This window comes from Etheostoma spectabile, chromosome 18 (assembly GCF_008692095.1).
Source record: "Etheostoma spectabile isolate EspeVRDwgs_2016 chromosome 18, UIUC_Espe_1.0, whole genome shotgun sequence".
Classification (NCBI taxonomy): domain Eukaryota; kingdom Metazoa; phylum Chordata; class Actinopteri; order Perciformes; family Percidae; genus Etheostoma; species Etheostoma spectabile.
In genome coordinates, this window is record NC_045750.1 from 2,205,720 (window position 1) to 2,229,481 (window position 23,762).

The 23,762-nt window shown below is 39.3% G+C and overlaps 2 protein-coding genes and 1 non-coding gene across 6 annotated transcripts in view; all 3 read right to left on the bottom strand.

Moving 5' to 3' along the window:
- ift172 (intraflagellar transport 172) overlaps positions 1-13,882 on the bottom strand; it is a 42,477-nt gene extending 28,595 nt beyond the window's left edge. The window contains 15 exon segments of the mRNA XM_032542893.1: positions 3,129-3,241; positions 4,401-4,486; positions 6,365-6,468; positions 6,741-6,794; positions 7,158-7,319; positions 8,586-8,681; positions 8,962-9,085; positions 9,208-9,422; positions 9,532-9,619; positions 9,825-9,904; positions 10,264-10,329; positions 11,287-11,326; positions 11,431-11,543; positions 12,969-13,112; positions 13,663-13,882. Of these exon segments, the coding sequence (XP_032398784.1) occupies positions 3,129-3,241; positions 4,401-4,486; positions 6,365-6,468; positions 6,741-6,794; positions 7,158-7,319; positions 8,586-8,681; positions 8,962-9,085; positions 9,208-9,422; positions 9,532-9,619; positions 9,825-9,904; positions 10,264-10,329; positions 11,287-11,326; positions 11,431-11,543; positions 12,969-13,112; positions 13,663-13,701 (1,524 nt within the window). The 5' untranslated portion in view covers positions 13,702-13,882.
- Positions 13,883-14,293: 411 nt separating this feature from the next.
- Positions 14,294-14,365, bottom strand: trnaa-ugc (transfer RNA alanine (anticodon UGC)). Its single transcript has one exon. It is a non-coding gene; the product is annotated as a tRNA-Ala (tRNA).
- A 7,130-nt stretch (positions 14,366-21,495) lies between these two features.
- The window catches only part of dnajc5ga (DnaJ (Hsp40) homolog, subfamily C, member 5 gamma a), a 19,015-nt gene continuing 16,748 nt past the window's right edge, over positions 21,496-23,762 (bottom strand). For 2 of the 4 annotated variants that reach the window (XM_032542890.1, XM_032542888.1), the window contains 2 exons: positions 23,506-23,545; positions 21,496-23,301 (listed from right to left, as the gene is read on the bottom strand). In XM_032542890.1, coding sequence (XP_032398781.1) covers positions 23,538-23,545 — 8 coding nt within the window. In that variant the 3' untranslated portion in view covers positions 21,496-23,301; positions 23,506-23,537. Of the gene's footprint in view, positions 23,302-23,501; positions 23,546-23,762 lie in introns of all 4 variants that reach the window. The other 2 variants (XM_032542892.1, XM_032542889.1) reach the window with 1 other exon arrangement.

Sequence of the window (23,762 nt, forward strand, 5' to 3'; positions counted from 1 at the left end):
AGAAAATGACATCACTTTACTGTATTTTAGCCGTTAAAATCAGGAAAAGACACTTATGCCATATTATGATATTACGATATACAAAACCGAAGACAACATCTGGTCTCATATCACGATATCGATATACTATCAACATATTGCCGAGCTCTAGTTGCAGGTCCAATGGTGCCGACTGAAACGTCACAAAAAAGCATTGAACAGCCTCCTGCAGCACAATCCACTGACAAAACAATCCCACTTTGACTTTATACGTATAATGTTTTCTGACAGCTCTCAATCATATACAAAAACACTTCAAAACTAGCATTTCTGCCAGCTCCGTGTTGAATTAACAGATACGAATGACCTCCTCCTCTAACTCACGGCAAGAAAGCAAATAAATAGATATACCATAGAAATAGAAAATATTTTTTTACTTTCTATGGTATTTACAAAAATGTCAAACTATTCTTTTAAAAATTGCAAAATGATCAGATATCCATCCATCCATCCATCCATCCATGAGATAATGAAGAACCTTTGGAGGTCAATGACGGATCTGGCAACTAGGTTGCTATAGTCAGATGTAAGAGCCGGTTTCGACTATGTTTCTGGATGAAACCACAGTTCAACTCATATGACTTAAAAAAAGTTGATTACCTTCCAGCAGCACCATCTGAATACTCACACTGCTAATTTATTCTGCTATACTCTTGATGAGTGGAGATCAGGTATATTCTATAAGCTAAAGTGGCTCCCACAGCACTTAATATGTATGTGTGGGTATGAGAGGCAGCCCCGCTGTTGTAATCAGCTACTTTAATATCTTCCCCCCCACCATTTTTAATAATGCTCCGTCTATAGTTACACCCTGGAGCTCAGCCTGCCCAGTTTGAATGCAATGAGGAGGACCAGTCTGTTGATAAGTTCACATGAAAGTAGGTTTTAATTAAAGAAACATTTGTTATGAATCTTGACATTTTTTTTATTTTATTTTTTATTTGTGGGAAGTGCTCTGAATATGTGCTGTGAATGTCCAAAAAATGTGAAAGATCATAATGTCATGATGCCATCATGGAAGCCTTTTCCTCTTCCTGTTTGTGTGCATTGTTTGTTTCCCTGTTGGTTATCCCTCATGTTTCTCCCTCCTGCTCTGTGTCTGTGAGTTGTGGGCGTGGCTTAGTTTGCAGGCTGCATCAGGTGATCCCCCAGCAGTTCTTAAGGCCGGGTCTGTGATCCACTCATCGCCAGATCGTACAGTCTACTAGCGTGTTACAGTTGTAACTCCTGGCTCCCTCTGTAATTCTGTTTCCTGGTGGTTTAGCTTGTGTGGCTAATGTTATCTGTGTTTTCTCCTGTTTTAGTCTGCCTTGCTTGCTTGTGCTCACACTTCCTGTTACCCCCGCCTGCCAGCCTGCTTACTTGCCTGCTTCCCTCTGGATGCAAGGAAGTTATCCACATGTTGGAATTGTTTGTTGGACTTTGAGGAACGGCATTACCACATGGTTGATGCCGTGTGTGTGTGTGTGTGTGTGTGTGTGTGTAAGCCTAGCTAGGCACATTTTACTAATTTGTTGTTAAAATAAGAATGAAATGCTGCTCTATTGACTTTAGACAAGGTATTTGTTGGTCAATGGCATGATCACTTCCCGCTGCATCAAGATATTAATACGCCAAGAATTCACCTAAACACACCTTTGTGTAAGACCAGCATGCCCATGGGCGCAAAGATACTGTAGGCGCAGGTGCATTTGCTATTATAACGACGTGGGCGCTGGGTGGGGGACTGACAATTGCGTTGGACTTAAACTTAAACTAAACTTTGCGCTGCGCTGGGTGCAACATAGGGCCCCTAATACTTATGAAGCATCAGTACTGATTTGAAGGTTAAAGAAAATACCTGTGCAAAAGAAATAACCCACTAAAATCTGAAGTATTCAAGTCATCTGGCAAGAAACTGTTCAAGTTAAAGATTTCTATCTGCATAACAACCTTTACAGTGTCTAAAACAGGGAGAGAGAGATTATAAAAGTTTTTTCTGGTTCTAATAAGCCTTTGACTTCTCGTTCTTTGGCTTTCTTATGTATACTTCACAATCCCACTAAAGTTTGTTTTGTACATACTGAATCATTTGTACATTTTTACCTGAAAAAAAATAAGTGAGTGGAGAAAAAAGTTTGAAGCCACTAAGAGATTCCCAATTACCAGACTTGTCCATGTTTTTGCCCCAGGGTTTAGACATCAAACTGCTCCACTACCCCGGGGCAACAACTGACAGCAGCTCTCTGCCACTCTCATCCTGCACATTCTGTGAATCTCAGTTATTAGCCAAAACTAACACCTTTTCTAAATGTTGTTTGTTCTTGGTATAGAGGTGGGAAAATGGGAAAATGTATATTTCTCCACTCAAATGTCTTGCTTCCTCAGTCCAAACCACAAAGATATTCAATATGATAAAAAACAGGAAAACAAAAATCAGGAAATCTCCACATACGAAAGTCTGAAACCAGCATTTTCTGCCTTTTTTTCAATGAACAATTATTTTAAAGGATTAATCGATTATCAAAACAGTAGTTAATTTTCTGTTGATCGACTAATCAATTAGTTGACTAATCGTTCCAGCTCTAATGCAAAGTAGACACTGCTTTGTTTAAAAAGGTAACAAGCCAAAAAGGTTGTGAATCCCTGAACTACAGGACATAAACATCACTTCATACACAACTTCTTTGTGCTTGGTTTGTTGTCTTTTTGCACCTTACGTTGTCTGCCTTAATCAACCTACTTCAATGTTAAATGCAGCACCATTGGCTCAACAGGAATTAACTTTCATCACTACTGGTTACTTGTATATAGTTGGGTTAACAATAAGTTCTCTTGAGACTAATGGCGTCCCCTGTGGCAATTGCAGACACATTTATTCTGAAACACTATCACATCTCCTGGATGACCAAAATGGCTCCGCAAAAAGCCACAAGACATTATTTGGATGATGGATGTGGCTATAACTTTAGAAATGCCCTAACCAAGGCTCAACTTCCTACTTTACTTATCATCGTCTTATGTATCATCCGCCCCTCTCTCCCTTTAGGCCTCCCTCACATTGTTTCCACTCTTACAATCCCTCAGGCTGCTGAGGTTTTCATTCTCACCCGCAGCTTCTTGTCCCTGAACAGCAGTTTGCGTCCGGTTTCATTGAGTTCCAGCCAGTCAATCTTGGATTGTTGGCTGATGGTTCCCAGATTGCAGCCCCCGGCCAAGTCCACTGAGGAGAGTAAAAGGACAGGTTAACTGAGCAGCAGTCAGACTGCCAGTGTGACAATATATCTGGCTAAAATTGGCCTTTTATTCAAATAATCAGCCAGTCATTTGATAATATCTAGTATCTATCAGGCAGAGTGAGCCGTGTTTCTACTTTAAAAACGTACCTGCTCTGGTTTAAACTTGGTAGTATTAGTCTGCTGATACATCAAATATTTAATTAAAATCCAAAGTGCTACGGTCAGTGTGGTCCACTCAATGCAAATGATACAGTTCAACTGATTAGGTACTGGAGTTCTTCCTAGTTGCAACATTTCAGCAGTTTAATATTACGGTGAGTAATCATGTGTGGATACTAGCTCTGGCACAATGTGTAAACCAAGATATTCTAAAAGATCTATGGAGAGAAAAATATCATAATTGCAGCATCATTAGCATCTAACATTGTGTTAAAAACCCACAACGTTGAAAACTGATGACTCACTATTACTTATAGTACACGTATACAGTACTTTGGATACCAAAAAATAGCTTCTCTACTCTATTCCTTTTTTTGGTTTGTTTGTTTTTCTTGCCCGAAGAAGACCTACGCTGGGTCGGCTCGTGGCTAATAAAAGCTAAAGTATATTGTATTTAAACAATATGAACGATCAGAGATGGAAATACTCAGATATTTTACTTAGCAATACCACAGTGTGGAAATACTTACAAGTAAAAACTTGCATTCAAAATTGTACTTATTCTTAAAGTATCAAAACTAAAGGTGCTCATTTTGAAGAGTGGCCCATTTCAGAATAATGCATATATTGCAATTCCCATTACTGATGCATTAATGTGTTCCTCACTTTGATGGTGCAGTTGGGGCTAATTCTCATTACTTTATATATTACTGGGTAGCTTGGGAATTGAACCCTGATTGAACCCCACAAATCAATAAAGTCTGATCTTAACCCATGACAATACATGATACTGTAATTTATTTGTTGATTATATTTTATATTATCAATCTGAATTTGCAAAGTAACTAAAGTTATAAAATAAATCTAGTTGTGTACAAGTATAAGGTAGCAGAAAGTGGTAATCTAAGTACCGTACTTGAGTAAATGTACTTTCCACCACTGTAAATGACCATACCAACACCAGAATGACAAACACATTCTTACCAATACAAATGGTCTTTATATCAATCAGATATGCGAGCTTCTTGTTGTCTTCAACTCCTCTCTGCTTCCTCTCATTAAGTCGGACACTGCAAAACAAACATTGGTCAATGTAACCTGACTGAATTTACACTGATTCGAATTGCAAGTGTTAAATCCAGCACCTGCTCAGTATAATTGGCTTCAGCCGCCGTTCAAACCCACAGGACACCCCTGATCATGATGTTGTCATGCGACAGTGTCCAGCCAGAGGCGAGGAGCAGTCAGAGCATCCTGAAACCTGCTTCCTCAACCGCAGTCAGCCATTAGTCAATCACCAGGGACCGTCAGTCCTGACACTTTTGACAGGGCTGAATATTTTTAAACATGGGTGTGTGCTGACGAGCAAGCTGTGGCTCCCTGACTCTTATGAAGCCTCACTGGTCGTGATAACTGGAATTTCTACACAGCTCAATACACCCATCTAGTGGACAGAGCTGGAGATGCATATTAGGAACGATCAGGGGGTGGGGGTTAGCTCCGTTGGTAGGGCAGGCACCCACACCAAACCCAGTCCTCCTCCCTCAGCAGTATATCCATTTTTGGTCATCACATCGCCCTGTCTACCTCTGTCACAAACCTTGGAGTCAGACTAGACTCAAATCTTACATTTGACACCCACATCCGCCACCTTTGTAAGGTCTCCTTCCTTCACCTCAAAAACATTGCCAAACTCCGCCCCTCCCTCTCCCAACCAGATGCTGAGAAGTTGATCCATGCTTTTGTCTCCTCCAGGTTGGACTACTGTAATGCCCTTCTCGTTGGGACCCCTGGCAGGAGCCTGCAAAAACTCCAACATATTCAAAATTGCGCTGCCCGGGTCCTGACGAGGAGGCGCAAATATGATCACATCACCCCGGTCCTGAAATCCCTCCACTGGCTGCCCATTAAACAAAGAATTCAATTCAAAATCTGTCTACTTACCCACCAGTGCATTCATGGAACTGCCCCTACCTACCTCAGTGAACTCCTCACCCCACACACCACCTCACGAAACCTCCGCTCCTCCATCTCCACCTATCGCCTGCTCCAACCTGGGACTAAACTGTCCACAATGGGAGAGAGGGCTTTCCAGGCAGTCGCCCCTCGGTTCTGGAACGCCCTCCCAGAGTCCCTGAGGGCCCCACAAACTGTGGAGATTTTTAAGAAGGGCCTAAAGACACTATTATTTCAAAAGGCCTTTTAAACAGTCACTGTTTTAATTTTAGTTCTATAGTGTTTTATTATTGCTTGTAAATTGTTATCGTACTCTGGAAACTGTTTTTAACTCCCTATTAACTGTAGCCCTTTGAGATTTCCTTGTGAAATGTAAAGGGCATTATAAATAAAATGTATTATTATTATTATTATATATAGAGGTTTACTCCTTGAAACAGCGGCCGTGGGTTCAACTCCAACCTGCGGCTATTTGCTGCATGTCATTCCCCCTCTCTAACCCCTTTCATGTCTTCAGCTGTCCTGTGAAGATAAAGGCCTATAAATGCCCAAAATAATCTTTAAAATGAATGATCAGGGGTTGATAAGTGGACATTAGTATTAACGAGACAGTATTTGAAGTATGTTAAATTCAATTTTTTTATATGTTTATACTTGGTTTAAAAAAAGATACATCTTACTGTACAGATGGAGAGGTAAAGGGACCTTTACATTTTCATACATACACTCATTCTAGAGTAGAGACTCTCTAGAGTAGAAAACTGCCGACAATTGTTTTTGTAAATTCTTTTTTTTACAATTCTTAATTTCAAGAAAACAATGAGTCATGAGTTATACCTGTTAACAGTTATCAGTTATCAGTTAACCAGTCACAACCATTTATATCTGTCCGACTTATCTGTGTTTGTTCTGTGGAATCGGTCAAACCGGCTGAGGCGTTTCATACTAAACCAACTTGATATGGTGTGTTTGTTTTGTGTAACTGGACCTACCTGATCAGGTGAGGGTTCATAAATTCTGTTCTGACTGATCCCAGAATCTCATTGTTACTGTATTCCACCAGGCTCAGCTCCCCAGCGTTAAAAATCATACACACCTGGAAGATGAAACACAGTAGCATGCCGTATAATGGGAGCAGTAGTAAGGGAGCAGGCGGTCACACAGGCACATGACACGATGGTACTGCAATTAGATTTTGATTAGATGTAATTTATCGCTCCTTAGCGAGTATCATCTATCAACAGTGCTGTAAACCTTTATGGTGAAACCAACAGGTGGAGGTGTTTTTTAATATGATTGAGAAAAAGCCCCATAATAGCCTTCTTAATAAAAATCTTCAAGCTGCCAAAAACACAGGCGTGTACTCACGGTTTCATTTTCAAAAAAGAACTTTTCATTTCCCCCAGAACCAGGCCATGGCACCTGAAAGAAAAGCAGCAGAGTCAAGGCTTCAATTCAAATGTCCACCTCCATTTATTGTGAGAAGATATGGACATATAATAAGACACAAACTTAAGTAAAAAAATTGAATTCATTCAAGCTGTTTAAAGCAGTAAAGAATGACAGTCTTCAATGGAAGAAAAACTCCCAACAACAACGTGTGTCTTCAACATTTTTCCAAATTCCTCTCTGTTATATTGGCATGTAGGCAGAAGTATTAAAGGGCTGACATTTTAAAACCTCAGCAGATAAACTCAAACAAAAAAAGTATGGCTAGATATCAGCTGAAGTAAGTAAATGTGTTGAATTTGTGCGATTTAGGTGAAGAGACCCTTTAAGTTCTACCTCGCTCAGTTTATTTGTCAGCAGGTCTCCCAGAAGAAGAGTGTCGGAGGTGTGAGCCACCAGGTAGCGATCTTTGCCCATGATTTTGACTTCTTCTATCTCATAACCATAATAGGACTTCAGGACAACCCGGGTTCCTGTAGACAGGTTCCTCACTATCACCTAGAAGAAAGTGGAAGAGACAAAAATAAAGAAATAAGACATGTTTCATTTGTATTTTTTTAAATAATAGGGGTAAAATTCAATAACTTGATGCATAAGCTTAATAAAACTGTATTGACCAAGGTCTACGTATCAGTTTATTTAGATATTACACAAATGAATCCATCTGCCCTCTGATAGAATAAAATAACCCAAACAGCTGTAGTTGCAGGCCGACACACTCACAACGGGAAAGAAAGAAAATGTTGCTTATGAACTATTGATGTAATTACACATCCACTTGTCTCAAGATTTTCTCAATCATAATCTTGTCAATTTTAATTGTGTATCTTATTTTTTCAGGCAAGCACCAAAATCAATCCATGCTTCAAATAACTTGGGATATTGTGTTGTTTCTTGTCCTTTATGGAGTTTTAGGGCTATTTCTACACATTTATATCTACAACATTTATAGTTGGGTTTACAGTACAGCGCTAATCTTCTGTGTCACAAACTACTGATTGTCACAGACCAAGTTATTCTTTTCCCAGTTTCTAAGGTTTATATCACAAATAAGATAATACAGCATTTGGTTTCTAGAATAACTTCACACCTAGATTCAAATAACTAACTTAAAATAATGCAAAATACAAAATATATGCATTTCCAGCAGATGAGATACTTGCATCTTGGTGTGATCAAACAACCATCCCATCAAATGCTGTTTGAAACCTCCTTAATTAATATGTTTGCAAGATTTTTGTTTTTCTTTTCAAATACAATATGTTGTTACCTATTTAAAATTCCCTTAACAAGATGTAATGCATCATTATAATAGAAAATCCAAAGATACTGTGATTGTTTCCAACCCCTGCATGTTTCTTTCCTAATTAGGACACTGAGATACTGTTTTTATTGCACTTGAATTAATTAAATCTGAATTATTCAACTGTTTGTTTTCAAATTCACATCCCATTAATTGGCAAGTGGCAGAGACCAAAGTGAGGGCTGGGAAAGCTTATATTGTCCTAATGATGTCTGCTCATTGTTTTTGCTATTGTTTGTACAATTAAAGATACTTGGGCGCCTGGGTAGCTCACCCGGTAGAGCACGCGCCCATATACAGGCTCAGTGTGACGCCGTGGGTTTGATTCTAACCTGCAGCCCTTTGCTGCATGTCATTCCCCTCTCTCTCCCCTTTCATGGCTAAACTGTTCTATCAAATAAAGGTCTAAATGCCACAAAAAAATCTTCTAAAAATAAATAAAATATGATACTTGTCTCTACCTGGCTCAGGCCAACATAAGTCATCTCAAACTTGTTCTTATAGATGGTTCTCCGTAGGCAGCAATCAAACAGCTCCACTCCCCCACACAGTGTTCCCTGTCAAGACACAAACACACAATAAAGATATACATTAAACACCTATTACAGGTTTGGTTTAGGTTTGTTTTTAACAGAGGAATAAAGATACATGATTTCCATGCCATAGAAAGCTATTTAACATCAGTTTAAAAACAGGTAACGTAAGAGACCAGAAAGAGAACTCTCTGTGCATGCACATGTAAGCACTGCTGCAAATCTCCGAGCGAAGGGCACACTAACAGAAACTGGCGTTAAAGTCACACTCTGGTTTAAAATATTGTGATAAATACGTATTTACAGCACAGAGGCGTGATCCATCTTTCTTCCAGGCCAAGCTGGTGATGGTGTAGAGGTTGAGAATCTCTTTAGGCTTGGCTTCATCCCACACGCCTCTCCTGGGAGCCCAGTTAAACACCCGCAACCTAGGGGAAACATCAGGGAGAGAAACAACTCGCTGACAATATACAACTGATACAGCATTCAATACTCAGCTGATAGGCATCACAGTACTGTCTGTATATAGACTGAGGGACCACACACTGACCGGTCATAACTGCCAAACACAACCGACTGGCCGCTGGGGCTGGTGGCGGCCACGGTGAACTCCCTCTCTGTCCGGTCGCGGCTGTACTCAAATGTCTGCAGAATGTGACCTTCCTTGCTGTAGGCCACCACCTTCTTGTCACAGCCGCCCACCATGATGCTGTTTGCACCCCAGGCCAGGGCGTAAGGTGGGCACGGGTGCATGAACAGCTTACCCTGTGTCAAAGTCAAAGTGGGGGGGTGTTTTGTTAATCTGATAGACGCATTAAAAACAAAATATGTCTTTACCATAAATGTTGCAGCAACCACTGATAAATGTGGGTACCTGAGACTCTCCTGAACCTTCGTCATCAAAAAAGTAACGCACGACTGTCCCATCAGCGTGTCCAGACAGGATTCCTTTACCAGAAACACTGACGCAGAACAGATAAATAACACTTACTGAGAGTAACACAGAAGAAAAATAAATAAGAATATAATTTGTCAACATTTTGAGGACTAGGCCAGTCAGCATGGACTGCTTCTTCTTTTCCCCCCAAATGTTTTGGGAGTATCAAACAGTGCACCTCATTCTATCGGCTGGTCATAATTACATATGAATATGTATGATGCATTTACTTGGTTGCCAGTGAGACAACACAGGACTCTGTGCCGTAGATGGTTGATGACTTGTTTGTCAGAGTGTTGGCAAGACGAACCTATGGAAAAAAAATCTGAAAATTAAAACACATTTACAACATTTCATTTATTATTTCAGCTAAAACAGCTTTTGAATGCTGATATTTTTGCTACAAGGCAGATAGCAGATATTACCACTATATGGTAACAATTTTAAATTTCTATACAACAGAATGGCAACAAATTCTTTTAACTCAACCACTATTTCAAGCACTACTGTCTGCTACTGATACTTCTGTAATACTCCTATCAATTATAATAATAATTCATTACATTTATATAGAGCTTTATCATAGACACTCAAAGCACTTCGGGGGGAAATACATGAACAACATTTATTAAAACTTTAACATAAGGGGAAAACATGTTGCTGACTTACCTTGCCATCCACTAATCCATAAACAATGGCATGCTCTGCAGGCCAAAGCAAGCGAGTCACAGCGTTCTGCAAGACAGTGAATAAAGTTTTGCATTACCAAGATGTCAGAAAGTTGGAAATTTAAACTTCCTACCAGGAAAAAAGCTTTCCAACATGCAAAAGCCATTTAAGTCAAATTTCAAAGTAAGAAACCCAACAACTTCCAAAGCATAGATATTACATTACATTACATTACATTACATAAAACGAACACTAAAACAGCAGCTAGAACTTGACAATAACTATACATGTTTAACATAATAATATTAATAATAATAATAATATAATAATATTATATTAATGAATCATTTCTGATCTCTTTTCAGCCTTACATGGCCTCAAATCTACTAAAACATCTGTGAAACATGCTAACTTACCGGCTAAAATGGCCAAATACCTTTTAAATAACATTGACTGTTGCATTAGTGACATTATTGTGTAGAAACTAGTGCTGTCAAACAATTAAAATATTTAATCAAGATTAATCCCATTAATGTTATTGTCAACTCACAATTAAACGCACATTTTTATCTATTCTAAATGTCCCTTGATTTCTTTTTGTCCCATTATTTATTTCTCATTTTAATGCTCTTATCAACATGGAAAAGTGGATCGGCTCGCTTTGTGCAAATGTGTTTTTATTGAAAACAACACTGGTATATATCCTACTGTAGTGTTCAATTTCACACTAATATTCCCACTTGGAGCAAATAATCTCTCACACAATGTAACACTGTCCATCAATAACAGGGTGAAAAAAATAATTTGACAAGGGGGGGGGGGGGGGGGGGGGGGGGGGGGGGGGGCGGTCTAGCTAGATCCGGTGTGGTGTTGTAGTTTTTCTAACGTTACTGGTTGTTGCAACAGAATGTGAAAAAACTACAAAGAAACACAAGAATACATACAGTGCTTATTATTTACAACAGGGCAACTGTCTCTTTAAGCAGGCGGTTCACGGTTCAGCGTCTACTCCCGTTTACTTACCGTCTGCACAAATTTGTTGCAAATGGCTTTCTTGTCGCCCCTAGGAGAGATGACAACACTGATAAAAACCGGTTTGCAAGCATTATACGTAGATAACAAAAATCCAGATTAATAGGGGAGATGAAATCAGCAACAGGACATTACCAATCCTCTCCAATTTTGTAGACAAAGATGATGTTGTCGGACTGACCGATGGCGATTTTGGTGGAGTCCGGTGAAAACGCCATGTCATTGACAACATAGCTCTGTTTTCCATACTGAAAAAAAATATGTTGCATTATTATTAACACACAACCTCCTGTTAGAGGAGGATATTTCAACAACGTACAGTATACTCGGAGATGCCATGGACAGAATTGTTCACCGTTATTAATTATTAAACCTTGTGTTGTCCTCCTGGGTCAAAAAGATTAACACTTAAACATTTTCATCAAGTTTTTTTGTTTTGTTTTCACTAACACCACCTTACTACCACTAGTTTTGCACTACTTTTTGGAATTCATGGTCAATAAACCTAATTTACATACCTAATATTCAAGTTAAAAAGCAGAAATTGATCCTAACTATTAGTCAAAATTATAATGTATATAATATATAATATAATAGTTCAGATCAGAGGAATCCATTTTTTGTGGTAATTTGGTTAAAAAATAAATAAATTATAAAATTTATAAAATGTATATTTCTGATATAGACACTTTTAAAAGGGATCAAATTTGACCAAAGGACAACAGGAGGGTTAAGATGTTGTATGATACGGTCCTGCTCGTGTATTAATGAAAAGGAAAAGGTTATTTTGTACGATATATATTGTGGCTGTGTAACGCTTTAACTAAAATGTTTCCAATAGCAAGACTTGTAAAAGTTTGTAAAGAGTGTTGTAGTCTGTCTTACTCTCTGCTGTGAAACACTGCAACAAACTCTGAAGATTAGATCCCTTTGTATGAAACACTTCCTATTGATAATAAATGCAGCATTGATCAGTTCTATAATTTTATTATTCAAGCAGACTTATGTGGAATACACAACTATGTTGAAATAATCAGTTTCAGGTTCTATCTAGCCGACCATCAGTGGAAGAGTTATGAGTTTTAAAGTAAATTATATCCATTATATTAGATGTGGTAACAATGTCTGTAGCATACTTTATTTTACCAGAAGGCCAATTTAAACACCGTGTGTCATGTTAATACATTACACTCCTTCATTGTTATCCATAAGATTCTGTAGATGGTTTATGTCCATCTTCTTTCTCTGTATATATAAACGTGTGTATATTAATTAGGCTCTGCAAGATTCATATTGTTCCTGTTTTATGCAGCAATGCCACAAGCTTGATACACTCAGATGTACTCTTGATACAAGATGACACTACTTCAATACTTCCTATACTTCAAATAACTCACTAAAACGCTCCTCTTTATGGTCCCCTTTGGCTTTTATGTTCAGGGCTCCTTACAATGGGAATCATTTTCCTGTAAATAATTTATCCCTGGCTTCATTTAGCTTATTTTTTGTTTTTAAATCTCTTATTTTAAAACAAATGACTATTTATATGTTTTCTATAACACTATCGCTGATTCGCCTTGAAAGTGGGATGATACATGTCAAGGGGTTTATTGACATAATAAATGTGACTTCTGGTATTAGACAACATTAGGCTAACTGCACTCCTGTCTCACCTTGGAGTCCAGGGGTTTGGTGGAGAACTTGTCCCTCCTCTCTCCCTGCTCATCATAGAGAAGCACCACTCTGTCAACAGTGCAAACAGCGAGCTTGGTGCTATTGGGTGCCCAGGCCATGCATGTCACCTTGGCAGCACCCTCCTGTGAAGCAAGGCAGAGAAAACAAACAGCCAGAAGTGATAACGAGCCCATGCTTTAGCCGCGCATCCCTGGTTAGCTAGTTTTAGCTAGTTTTAGCTAACCCCATACATCACGTTCATAATGTTCTGTAAAGACATGGGCTCGCGCCAAAAGCCATATAAAATGTACCAGTTTTAACTGTCAAAGCTGATTTAATTTGTCGACGGCTAAAACATAAAGTTTGGCTATGCTTGAAACATTAAGACGCAGTCTTCAGCTAATTCGGTGCGTATTAGCAGTACTTTTATCAACCAAGTAACGCTCCGCAGTTGCAAGCGAACACCGTAAGGTAACTTAACGTTAACGTAAAGGTAAAAATCTTTAACGTTATTTAATAGCAACTAAACGTGGATTCGTCAAGTCACTCACATGCCGTATTGACAAGAGGAAATCATTTTGTTACAGCTTTCGAATCGTGTTATAAAATACCGCTGCATAGTCATACTTTTAATTGATGTTGCTCTCCAGCCTCAGCTAACGTTAGCATTAGCTAACTTGTCACTGCGCTTACCTGGGGCGTTAATAGCGTTTTAAGATGCTTCAGTTGCATGTTCGGAGGCCTTTAGGAAGCTCGTACGGGGAAGAACGTTATTAGTGCTGATATAGAGTGAAAACTTTACATTGTGGCCATTTTGTTGACCAGTTCCGAGATAGCAGCTAGCAAGGAGGGCATCATTGTAGTAAACACAACTGGGATCTCCTTAGTTACCTCCCGATCTCCTTAGTTACAGCTGGGGCGGGGACTGATGGTGCGTTTAGAGCTGTGGGAAATGTCAGATGCTGTTACAAATTAGTCTATTGCGTGGTTTTGGTTGGACAAATTTGTTATCTTTGTAATTGTTAGCTTGTTTTAATTAATAACTAACATCGGGGCATGAGCAAAATCTGAAATACAGTATTAAAAGCGTTTCATAGGCTCCGTGTTTCCAAAGCCATGATTTTAGTCACAACCATAGACTAATATACAGTCTACGGTCACAATTATGAAGCAAGCCATATAAAAAGACACAACGGTGCAATGTTATGTATGTGTGTTGAAGTTGTTAACAGCCAAAAAGTGAGTAGGTTATTCTTTTAGACGTCAATAAAGAGAAATCTGAGTCCGTATGACGAGAACTTGTCTTGATTGTGAAAAAGATTTGTGGAGATGCCGGGGATTGAACCCGGGGCCTCATACATGCAAAGCATGCGCTCTACCACTGAGCTACATCCCCTTCCATGCTGACGATCTTAGAGGGAAAGTTTAAATAGCTGATCCTAACTGAAAAAGTACTCAGGGGTACTTCCTTTAGTCAGTTACGACAGGTACACAACATAGACTGTTAATATTAATACCAATCAATATATATACAGTCTATGATACACACCAGTGGAACAATATGACCCCTTATGTTAACTATGCCGGGATAGAACAATGCTAACCATAGCCCATGTGAACGTGAACTTTAATTTAATAACCTTGTTGCTGTTCACTATAAACCCGGGTCCGGTGCGACCATCGGTCCGGACCCCTGCTACACGCTGACTCGTAGTAGTAGTTACATCATTATTTACATTACAACACTCTTCCGGAGTGGAGTGTCAGCTGAGTACTGGAGCTGTGCCCTCACGCATCAGCAGACACACCATGGACTGTTTATCAGTAGCCACTGTTTTTTTCATTCTCACAGTTTATTATGACTGAATGGGACTTTTGTTTTTACTCTGTAACGGATGCGACTTGAAATATAGCAAAGTATAATACGAATTAAAAATTACTATTTAGTCAAATTGTGTCAAAATAGATAGGTAGTATACTGCAAACAATAATTGCATAGGGTTGAAGGTACATCAACGGCATCAAGTACTAATAGTAACAATCTTGTTCTACATTTATTTGATATTAGTTACTTTGACGCTTTAGATTATTAATGCAAATTATCAACTAATAAATGATGATGCACTATTATAGGTTATACCATGGTCTGGGTAGATACTCAATTCTGATTGGCTGCGGGGTGTCCACAAATAAGTGATATAGACCACCTACTAAAGGAGTTCTGGTGAAAATGAATGAATACATTAAAAGAACAATGTATTTAAATTAGTTATTTCCAACACTGGATAAGTGTAGTCCTTCGGTGCCTCGTGCTATAGACACCACAAGATGGCGCTAACATACAAACTGCAACAAGTCACGCTGCCACTCTGAACTGACTTTGTTTCACAGCGATCATCTCTCCTCTGATAGTGAAGGCCAAATGAAGCTTCGTGAACCAGTGTCTTCATGTTCTCAGCCCACTAGATGGTGCTCTTGGTTTTAAGACAAAGACCTAAGGCGTTGTAGTTTGGTATATTCTCACCCAGCTGTTGAACAGAGAGCGCCATCTAGTGGGCTCAGAGAATAAAGACAGTGGTTCACGAAGCTTCATTCGGCCATCTCTGTCGTCTGGTTGTGGATCCCTACTACACATGGCGTAGCATTGGTTCATGAAAATCTTTATATCGGGTTAAGGACGATGACGTGGCTGACAGTATGTCGCCGTACGTATGCTTAACTCTGTAAAGAATAGGTAACGTCTGCACATAAGGCACACTTGGATTTAAACTTTTAATGTTTAATGTAATTATTTCCCCATTTGGTCTGATCACGTATTTTTAATCAATGTTGTCGTCTTTGTTGTCATGTACTTGATGTCAACTTCTTGCTACTACTGCAAAATTAATCGCCCCTTGGGGACAAATAAAGGTCTTGAATTGAATTGAAGTACTTAAGTTACCCAGCATAAATGAAGCGGTAAAAAAAAATTTCCCCCGGCTTTATGATAAAAAATGACTAAAAATGTGTAATGACAAATGTTACCTTATCAATGGATTAATTAATGAATTGATTCATTAACTAATCTCAAGATTTATGGATTCATTCAGGCCAGATATAAATAGGAGTAATGAAAACAAAGTGTCACCCTGGACAAATAAAGAGAACAAAAACACAATAAATATGTAACTAAACTGAAATATATCCATCCTATCAGGCTAAACCAGATTCTATTTGAAATAAAACCTTAGTTCAAATGTAACCATCTCCACAATATGACCCAGAGACACTCTCCCCTCCCGTCTCTGCCCTCTGACCTTTGTCAACTTTCTGATAAGCAAGTAGATGGCAGCGCGGTCCGTTCCTGGCATTTTCTAATCCACAGAATGGAGTCGGCTAAGTAGCCTAAGATATTAATGGGATTACAAGACTATTTATAGGCTCGGGAGAGGAGGGCTGCTGCAGAGTAAGACAACCATACAAACAGCTATACATGCATCTCCACTACAAGCTTCTTTTTGCAGTTTCAGGTGCATCAAAGACTCTCTATTCTGCATTTTTCTCATTACTATTAAAAATATCCCACAGTGAATGTGTTTTCAAGGCCTGATATAGCTTCGTCCTGTGTGCCATAGAACCCCATCGTTGCCCAAAAACAATAAAAACACATTATTCCCACACTGTCCTGCTGCCACAAATACTCACTGGAGCACAAAATGTAAATTGAACCTCTGTTGAAAATAGACCCCAACAAACACACTATATCTTCCTGTTTCTCTAGCTACGTGTTTATCCCTCACGGGTCAAATTTGACCCCATTAAAAAAAAAAAAGTCTATATCTGAAATATGAGTTTCTTTTAAACCAAATTACCACAAAAAAATGGATTGTATCCCTTACAACGCTCTTTGCAAATACAATCACTTTCATTCCTGACTAAACTCATCTGTGCATTCCTCTGATCTTAACTATTAGTCAAAAATAATTCATAATTTCGGCTTTTTTTAAGTCAAATATTAGGTATAATTCTGTTTAATTGAAGGTTATTGACCATGAATTCCAAAACGTAATGAAAAACTAGTGGTAGTAAGGCGGTGTTAGGGAAAACTAAAAAGAAAAAGTCTGACAAAAAGGGACGAAAATGACACATTTTTTGTCTGTTTTTTTAACCCGGGAGGACAACACAAGGGTTAAGAAATGACTGAGCCTTTATGTGTTTTGAAAGATTTAACTCATCTGTAGGAATAAATGGGTTTTGGGCTGAGCGCCACACAGACTAAAACATTGCTGTTTTTGGTGTTTTCTTCGGATTTGTTGCGAATTAAAAAAATAAATAAATAACTGTACACATAGCTGCAAATAAAAGACAAACAGAGACAGAAAATTATAAAATCCCCCTTTTTTATTTTGGTTGAATTTCATAGTTACTCATATACAGATCGTCCACAGTGAACCACGACAGTGAGTGACGTTAACACCCCCCCACATCCCCCAACATGTGTTATTCTAATTACTCAATTTAACATTTTCCTGCCACTCTTAAGACAAATACAGCAATTCTGGTAGATTGTCCCACTTGTCGATCGAGTAATAAGAACACAGATCCAAAAGCATTGGTCCTAGGTGGGAATGTTAGCGCCATGCTAACTGCCTTTAGCGTACATTAACATGGAGTTCGTATACACTAACACAACGTATGCTATCAGGTTAGCACAAAGCATTCAACCCAGTATTTAAAGTCGACACACATGACTTTAGAGTCATCAATTAACACCCAAGTTGAGCAACAAGTTGGACCCCATTGTAGTAATATTACATTTAAATTATGGTGTTTCTATGTCACAAATAAAAAACAAAATTTAAAATGTATGTACACACACATTAATTCAAAAAACATTCACAATAAGGAATTATGTCAGTTATTTTGCTGTTTTATGAGTTATTTACAACCATTACAAAAATAATAAATAGTGTATTTCCGGTGCTCTATGGCCTCGTTGGCTTTACGCTTTGAATGTGAGAAGATCTAAAGAAAAAAAAAAAAAAAAGATTCCTGAAATGTTACGGGTCACTTGGACTTACAGGTTTTAAATATTAAAAACCGATGGCCTTCGAGTCTGCAGATAGTTCTGCAGAGAAAGACAAGCCGATATGTAAGAAATCAAAGACCGAGCCAAAATAAAAGCGATGGAAGCATTTGTCTGAGGTTTATGATGAGTTTGTTATTCACCAAATAAAACAATGAGCTAGGTTGCTGGTCCGACACATAGTTCTACATTAGAGAATTGCATCTCTCCGGGCAATGTTAACGGTCCCATGACATGATGCTCTTTGGATGTTTTCATATTAGATATTATCTGGTATATCTGAAGTCTCTTTTATCTAGACCTTAGCGGTCCTTTAATACCATATCTGAAGTCTCTTTCCCAAAATTCAGCCTTGGTGCAGAATTACAGCCACTAGAGCCAGTCCCACAATGAGCTTGAAGATCTGGAATCTAGCCCCTTATGACCTCATAAGGGGCTAGATTCCAGATCGGCCTTTCTGAGCTTTCATTTTCTGAAAGGCAGAGCAGGATACCCAGGGCTCGGTTTACACCTATCACCATTTATAGCCACTGGGGGGGCCATAGGCAGGCTGGGGGAACTCATATTTATGCCATGGGACCTTTAAGATTAAAGAGTTTAAGAAGTTGAGAGTGTCCTTTAACTTTAGCTGGATACACAGACACACTATGGCCTTTATTTGTTGTGGAAGAAAAACAAAGGAAAGACCTTCAAATCACCCCTGCCACTGGAAAGCGAGAACGTTTTGTTTAAAAACTAAAAAAAATTCACCTACAAGCAACATTACTCCACACTTGACAACAGCACATCAACCTAAGAGCTAAAATGGCAACAAAATGTTTGTCGGAGAATATTTTGTTTTATGAAACAATAAAAGAAAAATGAAAAAAAAAAGAAACCCTGTAATGATCGATTCCAATAAGTCTTATTTAAAAGGAACAGTTTCACTTTTTTGCTTTCCTGCAGCATTAGATGAGAATATTGAGCCCACTCTGAAGTCTGTGCAGTTAATATAACTCAACAGCTAGCATATGGTTAGCTTAGCACAAAGACTGGAAACAGCTAGCCTCTGCTAGCTCTGACTAATTAACATGTTCTGTTGTGTTTGTTTAATCTGTACAAAAAAGTGTAAAGAACAAATAAAAAAAATGACCAGGGAATGTGTCTCAGTGACTCTCACACAGACGGTGAATAAGCATGATTCCCAGAAAATGTCAAACTGATGCTTTATAAAAAAAATTAAATAAAAAAAAGTAAGATTTTGCTCAACTGTCGTTATGTAGATATGACAATATTTCTGTGTCCATCACGTCATTTAAACACACAAACTCCTGCAGATCTATGGCGCGTTGGAGACCAGAAAACAAATTTAGAAAAGCGGCCTGCAAGACATTCATGAAAAATAACAAAAGCTCAACAAAATTATTTTACATGATTAATAATCCTCACGTTCTGGAAGTAAAGTGTGTTAAACATGGAACTTTGGGAAGAACTTGCACCTAAAGCATGTAGTGTACCAGATGGAGTAAACATTACCCAATAGCATGCAATGATTGACAGTACAGAGGTTGACTTCTGACAGTCTGACACTGAACACAGTCCTGAGAAATTAAGAGTACCTAACTAATAAGATGGAGTTGGAACTGAGAGTCATCTCTCTTCATAGCCCTATATTCAGACCAGTAATCTTGAAAATGGAAGTTTAGTTAATCTACAAATGTTTCTGCCTCGACGTGTTGTAACCTCGTTCAATGTTTTATGTTTCTGCAGAACAGGAACCTGCTGGAAACCAGTTTTTTTAAACTGAGTCAGGCCCGCGTCCATTGTAATGCAATGTTACTTTTAACTTTCCTGTATAATAAATTAATTTAAATGAAGGTTGGTGGTTCGATCCCTGGCCCTGTGGTCCCATGCTGAAGCGTCCTTGGGTAAGACCCTGAACCCCCGAGTTGCCCCTGATGCCATGAGAGAGCGAGAGTGTGCGTGTGCGTGCGAGATGAGCAGGTGGCACCTTGTACGGCAGCCTCGGCCACAGTGTGTGAATGGTTCGAACCCGAGCTTTGAGTAGTCGTTAACACTAGAAAAGCGCTATATATGAACAGTCAGTTTACATTTACAGCAACTTAAATTCTAATAACATCTGTTGCAAATTGCGGCAATAACTCAAGTGACGTGAAATGATTCATGATGGACAAAAAAAATAAACGGCAACAATTTTGATTATCAATTACTCATGTGTCACTTACCAAGCAAAAATGCCAAACAGTTGTAAATGACAGTAAACTGAATCTCTTTGCTTTCTGAACCGTTTGGTGGACATCAGCAGACCTTTAACGATGTTAACTCGGGTTTTGGGAAACTGTGACGGCCATTTTTCACCGCTGTCCAACTTTATATTGTATAGACAAAGCGATAAATAAAAAATGAGAGAAATGAAAGAAAGAAAATGAGTGTTGGATTACACTAACATCAACCATGCAGACAACACTGCTCCTAAAAAAGTACCTGTGAACGATGAGTGAATGCTCCTTTCTAACTAGACAAGATGGAAAGGGAAAATGCTCTAAAACCTTGAGTGAACGCGACAAGTGGGACTAAAAATGAGAAAAAAAGTGATTGTTTTAGACAAAATGTCGACAACTTTTTGCTAAAGTCAGAATCCTCTCAAAACCTTTCAGGTGGCTGTTCTCACAAGAAAACTGATCCAGATTCACTAAACGTTTGCAAAGGGTGGAGCAATAATAAATGACCAAAATAAATGAGAGTGCCATGCAAATCAACAAAAAGTGTGGAAAGAGAAAAATTAGAGGATAGAAGTAACAATTGAAGCCTCCTTTCACCAGTCCTGGTCATGTACCTATATATACTGTATATCTGATCATTTTTTTCTTCACTCTATATTTACACTTGATTTTATGACAAACAAGACACCAACAGCTACAATATGCTCTCCAAAATGTGGCATCCATGAGTGGTCAGTTCAGTCACTGCTGCAATTATTGGTCAAGGCAAATCAGCGTCACCATTAAGTCAGGATCAGAGGGAGGGCTTTAAAATATGTTGGAAAATTTAAGACCGAACTATAAAAAGGACATGTACAAGGCAAAGGTGCAGGACTTAATGGATTAGTCCTCCAACTAAAATAAGAGTGCCTGAAATTTGGGGTTAAAGGGTTAACTTTTCCAAGGGCCACAAATTAAGATAATTTTTTGGGGCATTTTAGGCCTTTATTTGACAGGACAGTTGAAGACATGAAAGGGGAGAGAGAGAGAGAGAGAGAGAGAGAGAGAGAGAGAGAGAGAGAGAGAGAGAGAGAGAGAGAGAGAGAGAGAGAGAGAGAGAGAGAGAGAGAGAATGACATGTAGCAAAGGGCAACAGGTCGGAGTCGAACCCGGGCCCGCTGCGTCGAGGAGTAAACCTCTAAATATGGGCGCCCGCTCTACCAACTGAGCAATCCGGGAACCCAGGGCCACAAAATAATCTAGAAAACATTTTGTGAATTTACCATGCAGTCTTAGTGAATCTGGACCTGTGTTTATGGATCATCAGATGATGTAAAAGTTGAAGGTTTCTGTTCTTCTGAAAATGAGAGGTAAAATAAAAAAGGTTTACACCCTAAACTGAGGGTAAAAAAAGAAAAGAAAACCATTTCAAATGTCAACGGATGCGCTTCTCAAGGTGCACAGACACAAATGCATATTGTACAAACAGATTTGACAAACTGAACTGTGGCTTACAGAGCAAATTGCGTTTTGGCCTCGACGAGAGTTACTATGGGTTGGCTGGCTACATGGAGCTGTTGGCTTTGGTCTACAAAAAAATAGTCTGACTGCAACACAAGAAGGAGCGCAATGATCTGACTAAACATGTATAAAAAAAGTGTTTCTTTTCTATGATATGGCATAGATTTTGCTGGGGGTTATATTGTTTAGCTGAGGGTGGCACACAATGACATACGGGCTGGTACAAGTGTCTAGTGTGTGTGTGTGTGTGTGTGTGTGTGTGTGTGTGTGTGTGTGTGTGTGTGTGTGTGTGTGTGTGTGTGTGTGTGTGTGTGTGTGTGTGTGTGTGTGTGTGTGTGTGTGTGTGTGTGTGTGTGTGTGTGTGTGTCTGTGTGTCTGTGTGTGTATAACCAGAGTCTGCATGTCTGTAAGGTTTGACTAGGCAGATTTGTCATCTTTTGTGTTTGGGGCTGTGGACTGTATTCCAGTGCTGTACAGTAAGGGGGCATGCATCCGGGGGAAATGCATGCACATTGGTGAGGAAAGCCTGGACTCTGCTCCTGATCCATGCTCTATGTCTTCTGCTCCAGGTTTTGGCTCAGACATTTAACATTAAAGACTTAAATCTGTCAGTCACTTCTGCTGCGTCACATCTCTTCTGTTCCCCCTCCCCACATTTCAGCATTCATGTGAAATGCAGTAGCATCCCGATTTAAAAACCTGTGTGTGTTTCTCTCGAAAGAAGAATATTTTTTACCACCACACATGGCATCGAGAGCTTGATTACAAAAATGAACATTAGAGGGTGTTAATGCAACATTTAACTGAATGGGATTGTTCGGTAAAACAGGACGGAAGGAGGAACAAACCAACGGTCCTCCACACCCACATCCTCGTGCTGCTGGCTTCTGATGACGTGTACACATCACGAGAGGCATCCAATTACACACCGAGTTATTTTACCAAAAACGTTTCCTTTGTTTTGTTGGAGAAACAACTCCAAAACAAGTTAAAGCGGGAGAAATGTAAAAAAAAAAAGAAAGAAAAAGGTCCTCCTGTTGGTCACGAACGTCCACAGTGGAGTGAGACGCAGCGGAGGTTGTGATAGAGATCATTTCAATCCTGGTCTGGAAAGCAAAAGAATAATGAGGATCCCCTTTCCATGCTGTGGTTTGCCCTCTTATCTCCCCGTTTATGCCATCTTCCAGTGTCACATCCTTACTGGTTGCAATGGGATGACAAGAACAGATTAGTGCGGAGTCCAGAGACGTTGCCAAGCCTAGCCCTGGATGAGGGAAACTGTTAGATCACATCGAGCCCAGGCCAAAGTATGTGGCAAGCTAATAGGAGAAATGGGATTCAAATTTTCAGTGAGGGTCTCAGTATTTTCAGAGCATCAATACTCCTCCATAACTTGAGTTCCGCCTTACAGGTGTTGTCCAGTGGGTTTATCAGGTGGGTTAAGGGGCCAGGATTAAAGTGGGGCCTGGGGTGGCTGGTGGCTTTGGGCTGGTTGATCTCTGGCAGCAGGTGATTGGGGCTGGATCATAGAAGGGGCTCGAGAGGCTGAAGAGGGAGCAGAAGTCAAACAGATATTCAACAGCAACTAGATCCAGACGCAAAAAGACACGTATTCCTAACATACAGCTTCAGAAAACTGTCCCTTGGTTGTCCACAAACAAATTACATAACAGCTGCTCTTTAAAGAGCTTCTTCTACCTGTGGGATGCTTTACCCTGCATGTGGACTAATAAAAGAATTCTCACCTACTTGCTTTCACTAGTTGAGGCTCATCCGCTCCGTCACTTTCCTGTGGGAGGAGAGGAAGGGACCCATGTTAACCCGATGTTATACACTCTCTTACGGCAAATTTCTCCTCTGAATATCTTCAAACCCAGTTGGACAAAATGCCTTTTATCATACAGGTTGTCTGCTGGTTTCAAAATGTTTAACTTCAAAACCTTTACAATTTAAACCAAAATATAAAAGCTGTGAAAACCTGAATATTTCTGATAAAAAGGAGGGGG